Source organism: Myotis brandtii, unplaced genomic scaffold (genome assembly GCF_000412655.1).
Source record: "Myotis brandtii unplaced genomic scaffold, ASM41265v1 scaffold84, whole genome shotgun sequence".
In the NCBI taxonomy this organism is placed as follows: domain Eukaryota; kingdom Metazoa; phylum Chordata; class Mammalia; order Chiroptera; family Vespertilionidae; genus Myotis; species Myotis brandtii.
Window position 1 is genome coordinate 4,099,892 of NW_005371410.1, and position 11,701 is coordinate 4,111,592.

General features: G+C 39.3%; 2 protein-coding genes across 5 annotated transcripts in view; one reads left to right on the forward strand and one right to left on the reverse strand.

The window, feature by feature from the left end:
- MDH1 (malate dehydrogenase 1, NAD (soluble)) overlaps positions 1 to 3,586 on the reverse strand; it is an 18,880-nt gene extending 15,294 nt beyond the window's left edge. Inside the window, exon 1 of the mRNA XM_005884563.2 lies at positions 3,253 to 3,586. Within this exon, the coding sequence (XP_005884625.1) occupies positions 3,253 to 3,255 (3 nt within the window). The 5' untranslated portion in view covers positions 3,256 to 3,586. The remainder of the gene's footprint in view (positions 1 to 3,252) is intronic.
- WDPCP (WD repeat containing planar cell polarity effector) overlaps positions 3,580 to 11,701 on the forward strand; it is a 246,207-nt gene continuing 238,085 nt past the window's right edge. For all 4 annotated transcript variants that reach the window (XR_314622.2, XM_014532062.1, XM_014532063.1 and 1 more), the window contains exon 1: positions 3,580 to 4,076. The gene's annotated coding sequence lies outside the window, so the exon portion shown is untranslated. The remainder of the gene's footprint in view (positions 4,077 to 11,701) is intronic.

Consider the following 11,701-nt stretch of genomic DNA (forward strand, 5'->3'; position numbering starts at 1 on the left):
AAATTATATAAAAAAATAATAATAATAAAAATAAATAAATAAAAAATAAATCAATGGATGAACTGTTCTCACTTCATTTATTAAGCAATATACCACTGAACCTCTGTTATGTACCTGGTACTATTTTAGGCCAGAGGGTTAGAGAGGCAGTAGATTGTAGTAAAGAGATGGCCTTTAGACTAGACTTCTGAATTCAAATCCTGACTCCACAACTCATTAGGTGTATCGTTATGTTCCTGGCAAGTTCCCTACAGTGAAATGGAGATAATAATAGCAGCTGCTTAACAAATAAGGTAGTTGTAAGGATTAAGAATTAACATACAAAGCATTAATAACAGTGTGTAGCAGGAGCTATAATTATAGATCTGTCGCCACAGAATTTTCCTTTAAGGACTCTTATAGCCTGTGGTTTCCTATTTACATGTCTGTTATTTTCTACTAGACTGTGAACTGGAAGCGGTCCACCTTGGACTCAAAGGTGCAGTCCATAGAGTGCTCAACAAATATTTGTTGACTGAATGAAAATAAGGATTAAGAAAACTATAAACACATGCTACTTCAGCGCAAAGCAAGTTGGGATAAGAAATGAGGGGAAAGGCCTAGCTGGTTTGGCTCAATTGATACGTCAGCCTGCGGACTGAATGGTCCCAGGTTCAATTCCGGCCAAGGGCACATGCCTGGGTTGTGGGCTCAATCCCCAGTAGGGGGCGTGCAGGAGGCAGCCAATCAATGATTCTCTCTCATCATTGATGTTTCTATCTCTCTCTCCCTCTCCCTTCCTCTCTACAATCAATAAAATATATATATATATATATAAAAGAAATGAGGGGGAAGTAAATATCACTATCTGTAAAGCTTAATCTCCCAGAAAGTCAGGCAGATGGTTATAACAGAATGATGCAATCAATTTTAGGTATTAATTTTAGCTATTAAAAAGATGTGTTCACAGTATCACAGTCCTTGGTGAAGGCTCTGTGGCCAACTAATGAACAGCTAGTAATTCTACCCCAGCAGTTACCTTCTTCTGTATCTTTGAGCAAATTATTTTCACAGGTAGGTAATTCCATCTTGTTAAGAGTAGCATGAAGCCTAGTTAGTGTCTGAATGTTTGATGATCAAAAGGGAAAGAACAAACTGCACATCTGGTTCTTTCTGCTCTTCAGAACATGACTGTTGAAAAGCAGGAGGGTGGGAGATTCCCGCTGACTTTTCACAAAGTTACAGTGTGAAGACAGGTTACTATTCTTTGCTTAGATATCTGGGCAGTTTGCCAAGATCCAAAGAAGACATGTCTTTGCTCTTGGCAGGGCACTAATGACCTTCCTACAGATGCAGGCTCTGTCTACACATGTGTTCAAGTCTCACTTGTAAAGCTTGAATTTAAGTGTTCCTTCTGTTATTCTACAGAAAGACCCATGTATTCTTCTTTTGCTTTCTGATTTATATATATATTTCTGTAACATAAAAGACAAACAGTATTATTCTGATTTCTTCATATAGTTTATTCTTACTGTCACTTCCTATGGAGGAGGAACGCAAGCAAAGAATTCTCTCCTTTAAAAAAATGTTTGCTTTGAATAGCTTACAGAAGGTGGCTCTTTTCTAGCTCAGTGATTGTTCATACGCTCTCCTGCGAAGGCAAGGAGATTCTGAGTCATGACAGGAGGATTGGTCCTCATAGAGGTCTCTGTGTTATCTGGTGCTCAGTGACCTTCCTGGGGTGAGGCTGGCTTGATCTACCGCATAGCAAATCAACACAAGAATAGGGATTCAAGATCTCTCTGTGACCTTGGGAAAATCATTTGACCTCACCAGGCTATATTTTAAGATTAAAGAATCTCCAAATTCCCTTCCAATTCTAGAATTCCAATATTCTGAATTGCAAGGAATAAAGCTATCAGGTAATATAAATGCTGATACCATACTTTAGTTTATATTTGCAGCATGAGCTTGCACCTTCATCTAGATTATAGAACCTCAGCTACTAAAAACAAAACTTCAGAATGACCTGGTAAGTATCTGTATGACACAATACGGTAAAATGGAAAGAGTGTGAGATCCTTGAAGGCAAACTGTTGTGTGACCTTGAGCAAATCACATTCTCTTTGGGGTTCAATAAACTCAATTTTAAGATTTGAAGTGGGGAGATTTGTCAAAATAACCTTTAAAAGGTTCCATCAATTTTAAAATTATAAAGTCTGAAGTTCTCTGATAATAAACCTCTGCTTTCTTGCCAAGATTAGGTCAGGAACCAATGAACCATTATTTAAATGATTAATTACGTTATTTGATGAAATAAGTAAGAAATCTAGGTCTAACTGAGAATTAGTAGCTGTCCCTACTTTTCAACTTGGTCTATCAATAGCATTTTCAGGTTCTGGAAAATTTCCAATTCATTCAAATATTTTCCCACACTCCCCACCCATTTCAGTATTTTGAGATAACGGAGGAAAAATAGTCTCAACTATAAATACAAGTACTGAAACAATTTTTCAGTGTGATGTCAAATGTCACCTTCAAACAGCGGGCAGATCATTACTACGTCAGAGTTCCCTCACCATCCCCCCTTCTCCTTTCAGCTGAGACAAGGTTACGTGGTAATCTACGCATCCAGATCTTCATGACAAGATGGTTAAGTTGTGTAACATTTAAAAGTAGTAGCTCTCGATTTCAAAACATACAGATCAGTAAAAGAATATCTGCACCAGTTATTGGGCTACTGATGCTGTCACTGCAGCACGTCCCAGTATTACACAGGATCAATGAGCAGGTTTTAAATGACATTAAATTAGATATGGCTGAAACTCGTCTCCCGAAAGCGTAGATGGTAATCTGGAGCACCAGGTAAGCACTATCTTTACAGTCGAGGGCCTTCGGCTTTCAAGGGCTTTGTGACAAAAGCCCTTAAAAACACTGTGGGCATAAGAGTAGGAAAAAAGGTTAGGAAGCCCCCCACCCCCTCCCAGTATCAAACCCCATTTCTTGCTTGGAGACAATCCACAGCTTCATATTTTTTTTTGTACCCTCGCCATGCAGCAGGACTGAGATCGCACCTTCCCAAGGACCCCCGCCCGAGGGGGAAACCAACCCCTTCCCAATTACTGGGTCACTGCGACAGTCCTCAGAAGATGAGTCGGGGTTTTCCAAAGGGCGCGAAGGACAGTGCTTTGCACAGCCATCCCCCAAAAGTCCTCCAAGCGCAAGAATCTCCACATAAGGGAATGAAGGCAAAATCTAGGGGCCCACACTCACCATGATTGGAAACTGCGCGGACAATTCCAGCACCTGCACAATGAGACTCGGGGAGTCAGGTCACCTCTACGGTGGGGCCGAATGGGGAAGAGCGAGCGCCGAGAAAGAGAGAGAAAAGGCTCCGCTCCCGACCGCGGAGCCCTCTGGGAACTGTAGTTTAGGCTGCCCCGATTCCAGCGCAGTCTCCAACCGAATTTCTTCAGGTGTTGGACTACACTTCCCGAGGCCACAGAAACGTCTCACGCTCTTCTCTCTGCGCTTCTCTCCGGTGGAAAAGTAGTCCCCGGGGGCGAGCCGCTGTGATTGGAGAACCGCGACCGGCGGATGGTTTGGGCCGCAGATGGTGGGAGGGGCGGCGTACGTAAATGGAGGGAGTGGAGTCAGACTTCTGAGCTACCTCATCCGCACGTGCGCCCCTCAGACTTTATCCAACCCCCGGGGTCAATGTGGGAGGTAAAGAGACCTTCCGCTGTGCACGGCCCCCCTCGACCCGGAAACAAAATCTTTTAAAAAACTATTCACACTCTGGAGGGGCGGGAGGAATTGACGTGTCCGGAAGACTGGACGGCTTCTAGTGTTGCTAAGCGACGAGGCGGGGGAGTAAACGCATTCACCGGCCGCGGGGGGAAACCTGAGGAATCAGTGGCTGCAGCTGCTCCGAGACGCTAGGCTAGACCGAGCCAGCGCGCCGCGCCCTCCCGGGTCCTACTTCCCCAGCCAGGGGGACCCTGCACCCCAGGGAGTGTCCGGCGACGAAGTGAGGGGTTTGCGGGACGCCCCGTCTGAGGCTCCGGAGCCACGCGTCTTCCCCACTCCGGAGGCAGGTGAGCCCGGGACGGAGGACAAGGGGTTTTCCTTTAAACTTTAGGGTCCGGGATGCAATTGTGCGCCGTCCAGCGTTGCCTTCTCTACCCGAGTGTTGATACACCGGGCGGGTGCCGCGAGTTCGCCGGTCCTTCTCCGCTCAGTATTCCGTAGGGTCCTCTCCGCGCAGTTGTAAGATGCAACTCTTTTAAAGTTAAGTCTACCCGAGTGTTGATACACAGGGCGGGTGCCGCTCGCCGGTCCTTCTCCGTTCAGTATTCCGTAGGGTCCCCTCCGCGCAGTTGTAAGATGCAACTCTTTTAAAGTTAAATGACAAAAACTGAACGCCTGCTTTGTGGGAGGTGAACCCCTCCGGTCCTGGAGCTCACGGTCCACGGTTCTAACTTTTTCTCTACGCCCTTTGTGGATGTTGACAATTTTGCCCGTTCTCTTTTGGAAACTCTATGTAATTTAAACCATCTTTACCTTAAAATGACGCCACACCTGCATTTCTGAGGAAAGCGTGGGAGTGGAATGGGAGACACTGATTGTTTCAGGCAGTCTCAGCTGGTGAGACAACTTAAAGAGGTTTTCATTTATAATTAATGCTGCCCAAGAGAATTGCTGTGCTCGCTGAAACCCTGCTTCACGTGGATTTAAAAAGGAAGACGTATTGTTCTGCAATAGCATATATGTAATGAATATGAATGAAATATCTATACAAGATAACAGTATAACTTCTGGTTTTCGTTTATCGTTGGTAAATGAACTCCAAGTGGTGTCTTTCAGTTTTTTGTTCTCCAGTTTTGGAGGGTTTGCTGTTGTGGGAAAGAAAAATAATACCTTACTTTTCAACTTGATCTATCAATAGCATTTATGGCCGAATGACTCTCTCCCCCTTGAATTGCTTTCAGCCATACTTTTCTGGTTTTCCTCTTATGTTACTGCTTGCTTGCTCCCTCCCAGTGTTCCTTGCAAGTTCTTTTTACTTCTGACTTCTTAACACTGCAGTGCCTGTATTCTTTGCATGAGTTGCATGGTCGTGGTTTCAAACGCCACTTCTATGTCAGAAAACTCCCAACATGCAAACATATTCTTTAAGTTCCTGATTTAAAAAAAAAAAGGTTCTAGAACTGTGTTGCCCAAGACTGTAGAAGTGGTTTTTAAAATTTTAATTAACAAAAATGAACTAAAATTAAAAATCCATTTCATGAGTCACACTAACTACATTTCAAGTGCTCAGTAACCCGTGTGACAGAATGTGGAATATTTCCATCATCACAGAACGTTCTGTTGCACAGTTGCTAGAATTTAGTGGCAACAAGGCATCAACCAGAGCAGGAGCAGCTGCAACATATTTTTGTTGGGGCATTTCTTTTGGCATTGTGTTCCCGATAGAGTGCATAGCTGTTTCTGATACTGACTGACTACACAGGAAGGGTCCTGTCAAAGGCAAGAAAGAAACCCAATTCTTGTCGTAACCACTAACTTTTTATCGTGGAAGAACACACATTAGCAGTCTTTGTGTGTCAATTTGAAAGAATGTTTACAAACATTACATTATCTTGGATCTTGAGCAAGCCCAAGTCTTCAGGAGGTTTGGGAAAGAAGGGTCATTCCCTGGGTAACACTGAGCATCATTTGTCCACTATTTTGGAATACCTTTGTCCCTGGAAAAGCATGTGCTATATGTAGAGGCTTGAAATAGCGTGACAGGTGTAGACTCTATCAATAATTGGGGTTAGGAGAGAAATTCAGTTGGGTGTCTGTATATTTTAATGGGTGTAACATCCACGGTACAATGACTACCCTTTATTGTAGTCTGAGTTCAGTTAAGAAACAGAAATATACAGGTTATTTGAAAATTGAATATGGTGAATTGTTAAGCAGAACAAGAGAAGGAGTGGTTAACTATTCAATGGAGTAAAAGAGCTCTCAGTCTAAGGGTCCAAGCAGTAGCAGATGCAAAGTGTAGTTTCTCCTTTTAGGATGTGGAAGCAAAATCCCATGGGAGAGAGCTCTTCTTCCTAAAATATGGAAACAAATGTCTTCGGAAAGGGCATATCTGCCATGGCTGCATGGTCTGTAGAAGTGACCACTGTCAGGGGAGACTGGGACCTGAGGCCACAGCTGGAACCTGTCTCCTCCCAAAGCCCTTGGGCTTTCATGTTGAATAATAATAATGGAGGGCTGGAGTCTGGAAGGCAAGTGTCTCTGCTGCTACTACCTTACAGGGTCATTTCATTGCCCTCTCTTAAGGTGGTGGAGGAGAAATGTTGCAGAGGTCCTCAAACTTTTTAAACAGGGGGCCAGTTCACTGTCCCTCAGACATTCCACACATGGGCACTGCGGGCCCGGGACAAGTCGGCTGCTAAGCAGGACAGGCAGCTGCGGCAAAAACACCCGGCGGGCCGGATAAATGTTTTCGGTGGGCCGCATGTGGCCCGCGGGCCGTAGTTTGAGGACGTCTGGTTTAGAGTCTCATTCCAGAGTCACAAAGCAGGGCAAAGAAAGGTAGATTTAGAGCTGAGAGATGATCAGTTGATAATTGGCACACCCATATGCCCAACACCTAATTTCTACAACTGTTAGGCATTTTGCCATATTTACTTTATCATATATCTATATATCCTTTCATTCCTCCGCCTAATGATCACTCTTAGTTTTAAATTTTGGATTTAAAAATTATCTACAAAACTAATTTTTGATGAAAAAAAATCACAGTAGTTGGGATGAGGATTGACTGGGAATGGGTATAAGGGAAATTTTTTGGTGACAGTAATGTTCTATGCCTTGATAGGAGTTTGGGTTACAGAGGCATAAGCATTTGTACAAATCTGCAAATGGTACACTTAAGATTTGTGCATTTCATGTTTGTAAATTTTATTTAAGAACCATTAAAATTTAATTTAAACTCTAGTTACTGGTAGATATGGTATTTAGGGGTGACACATACTTATGCCTGCAACTTTCTTTGAAATTTATTAAAAATATAAGATGAATTGATGGATGTATAGACAGGTGAATAGTTATGTACATAAAAAATAAAATATAGATAAAGCAAATATAGTAATAAGAGGAAATACTGTATAGTAAAATGTTAATTGTAGAATCTAGGTGCTGTTCACTGTATAGTACTTTCAGTGTTTCTGTATCAATGATAAGATTGTTAATTTCCTTGAGTTCAGAGACTGCCTTATACATTTGTATATACTTCATAGAACACAACATGATATCTTCACAGTGGGTATAAGCAAAATGCCTTTAAAATTGCCACTGTGGAAGTTGGAAAAATAATATCAGCTTAATGAACCTAATCAGTTTCAAACTTTCCTAGCTTAGCAGAAACTTTACAAATATAAATTAAACTAAATATTGGAAAATGATTGGAAGAAGTTGCAAAATACTGAGCATATTAATAACTTTACAGATATAATTGGACACTTTAATAAAATTTTATATATTACCAATTTTTTGGTAAATACCGTATTATTAAATTATTTATCAAATCATTTAGTTAAATTATTAGGCTCAACCTTTAGGCAGGATTAAGCACAGTTTAGAGTATAAAATATATACTTAGTGAAATTATCTTTTGTTCCAGTATGATGTATTATCTAGTATGCTTGGTTTGCCTGGAGAATATTCAGTAATTGGCTCCATCTAAATGGACTTACTGAGAACTGTAGATAGAGGCCCCCCAAATGGGCATATATTTCATAATCTTGCTACAGGCCTTAGAATTTATGTTGCAAGATGCTTATTATAAATTTAAGAAGTTGCAAACTGTCCCTCAAACATGGGATTGAGTGGGTAAGGATTGCCCTTCAAAGATTGCTTCTGAATCTAAATTCCCTGCTTCTTTTTTATTGAACATTTCAGTGCCTTAGTTCCCAAATCTGTTTTTGTAATACCCTCCCATATTTGCTGCTTAATTTTAAAGAATTGTGGCACATAGGGAATTTCATTATTTATGTGTCCAATTTAAAATATAGACCCTGGAAATGAATCAGGTTTTCATGACTGACAGCTGGGGTTTGTCATGTGACATCTTCCTTGGTCTGTCTAGTTCATATAAAAAGGACTCAAAATTAAGGGAGGTGTTATTTTTCTAGGCCCTCATAAATTTAATTATATTGTATTACATTTTACAAAAAGCATATATATATGTGTGTGTGTATGTATATGAGTTTATAGTATATAGTATATAGTATATGAGTTTATACATATTGAACATATATGTAATTTACTCTTGAAGTAGAATGAATATTATGCTCATTTTACAGTTTAGGAAACTCATTTTCAAAGGTACAAGCTCTTCTCGCCATGCTTAGGAAACTAAGACCTTCTTATTCATTTTTTAAAACCACATATCCCCTCTCACATTTTTAAATTAACATTTAAAATGCATCATGTTTATACAGTTGTAAAGGTTCTAATTTTCAACTTACTATAAATTATTGAATTTTTAAACAAAACTGTCCTTCAAAAAATATCCAATGTATACTAAATATCTTACTATGACCATCCATTGAAAAAATAGGTAAATATATTTTCTTTGACATTTAGAAGTAGCGGTTTCTATTCATCCTTAATCTCAAACTTCCAATACCTTTCCCTGCATAATTTTATTTTACTTTAATAGATTTTCGTACTAAAAAACTCTTTTATGATCATACTATCATCATTTTTAATCACAAAAGATGAATATAAATTGAAATTAAATTTTTGTTTTTTTAATCTGTCACAGCTATAAGTGTAATGAACTTTGTATCATTACAATTCTTAGTGGTAGACAATCTATTAAAACAAATACATTACAAATTCAGATACCTCCTCTCTCCTTACAGCTTCATATGCCTACCAGTGTGTTTTTTAGTTCCTACTTTCTTTTTGATAAACAGAATTTCCTCCTCTTTCTTGCAAGCTCACCTATTTTAAATTTACTGCAGAATTGTTAGAATAGTCACTTCTGACAGCAAATATATGGGTTTTCTATACCAAACAATGATCCGGTTTTCTTCAGACACCAACTGGATGTTCTACAATTCATTGCAATTCTGACTGTATGGGAGTTAGCAAGACTTCCAGGTTAAGGGCTCAGTCCCACAAGACTAACCTCACTTCAGAGCCATCACAAGTCCAGGTCTCCCCTCCCTTACTTCTTACCAACTGGCTATAAATTGGAAGTTTCTATGATCCCACCTCAGGTTCAGTAATTTGCTAGAATGGCTCACAGAACTGAGAAAACAGTTTATTTGTTATTGCTGTTTTATCATAAAACGTATAACTCAGGAACAGCCAAGTGGAAGAGATGTATAGGGCAAGGTATGGGGGAGGGGTACCGAAACTTCCATGCTTTCTCTGGGTGTGTCACCCTCCCAACACCTTGATGCGTTCAGAAACCCTTCAGTTCTCCAAACCCTGTAGTTGAGAAATTATCTCATTATGTCGGCATACTTGATTAAACCATTGGCCATTATTGATGAACTCACTCCCCAGCTGCTCTCTTCTCTTCAGAGATCCTGAGGTGCAGCTGAAAGTTCCAACTCTCTAATCATGCCTTGGTCTTTCTGGAGACTAGCACCCATCCTGCAGGTACCTAGGAGCACTTCAGCCAAGAGTCATCTCATACCGAAGGCACTCATCACTCAGGAAACGCCAAGATTTTAAATGTTCTTGTGCCAGAAACCAGGATGCAGATACACATTGCCAGCTAGATCCTCTAGGGCAGCGGTTCTCAACCTGTGGGTCGAGACCCCTTTGGGGGTTGAACGACCCTTTCACAGGGGTCACCTAAGACCATCGGAAAACACATATATAATTACATATTGTTCTTGTGATTAGTCACTATGCTTTAATTATGTTCAATTTGTAACAATGAAAATACATCCTGCATATCAGATATTTACATTACGATTCATAACAGTAGCAAAATTACCGTTATGAAGTAGCAACGAAAATAATTTTATGGTTGGGGGTTACCACAACATGAGGAACTGTATTAAAGGGTCGCGGCATTAGGAAGGTTGAGAACCACTACTCTAGGGTAACCACTTAGGGAACCCACCCTCTCCTCCAGCCATACTGACAGGGGCGCTGGCCACAGGATCTTCCAATGAAAAGGATTAATATGTGTTCTGAAAATCATGATTCTTCTCCAACTACCTGCCAGAGCAGAGCCTTACTTTGTCTTAGACAATGTAAGCTAAGTGATTTACTTTGAGTTATTTTCAGAATATTAATATTGTGACATTTATTTTGATTTATTTTAAATAATGGTAATGCTGAAAATTGGTATAAAACTAGGACAAGGATATCAATAATTTAATACCTTGCATTATTCACTAAAAATATTGTGAAACCATAACTGTTAAGTCTGTTGTATGAATTTGGCCTGATTAAGTGGTATAAACGTAACTCAGAATATTTTCTTATAGTTTTCTGTTATCACAGCATCATCATTTAGTATTATTCTTGAAAGAGCTATTCAGCACTTTGTGAATATCTGTGTAGACTAGCAGTTCGCATTTTCCAGAAGCCAGAACTAGACTTCCCACAATGTACAATTTGCCTTTGAAAATTTCCTGCATTGAGTATCAATTGTTCATGTATTCTTGTTATTTAATATGACTGAAATATTAATAATTGCTTAAAGTACAGTATTTCAGTTAATTCCATGTATAATTAAAAAATTTAAATACATTAACATTTCACAACATAGTCTGTGATTGGGATTAGGACTGTTTGTGTTTGCTGTTCAAATACTCAGTATAATATTTGATATTTGGATAAAATGCTGCTTTTCATATCAAGTATATTTGTTTAAAATTTTAGAGGGGATATACTAGGGATCTTGGAAAATTTGCATTTAACATAAAATTATTTGATTATTTTCAGATATTAAAAATACAGAGCAGTTTTTTGGACTCTCACAGGTTTCAGTGACCATTAGATTGTGCAGGTTTGCATCCTTTAATGATATGTTTCTTTTTCTGTCATAGATAAAACATTTGATCTCTAGGTCATGCTGGAAATGAGATAAAGGGAGGGAAAAGTTAGATGAGACATCCTCTCAATTATTTTTTAGAGAACATAAAACTATCCCATTTCCTTTAAGCAGACACCCAAATGATTAACTTTATTTCACAAGAAGAAACACATCTTTATTTTAAAGTACAATACTTTCCTTGTACATCGTGTGAATTCTTAACTGTGTTGGCATTTTAAAAGCTGTCTGACAGAACCAACTATTTACAACAAGCCCAGGCCAGCCAGAACCACTTTAGAAGGGCATATAGACTCACTGAAGTTAAAACTACCACAAGGTAAGATTATTCAAGAGACATGAAGTCTGGCTTTTGACTTCAGGAAATATCACTTTGGAAATTGTTCTCTAGGTAGGATTAAATATGAAAGTTTGAAATATGCACCTAAAATGAATTAAGTTACCATACTGAATGGAACTGATTACAAAGGAATTTTTAAAAAGCATTTTGGTTACTATTATTTGAAACTACTTTGAAATGCTTTAGAGTGAAAGCTTTAAAAGATCATGGTCTTTTCTGATTATGAAAATCTGATATTATTATTTTAAAATCTTTATTGTTGTAAGTATTACATATGTCCCTCCTCCCCCCCCCCC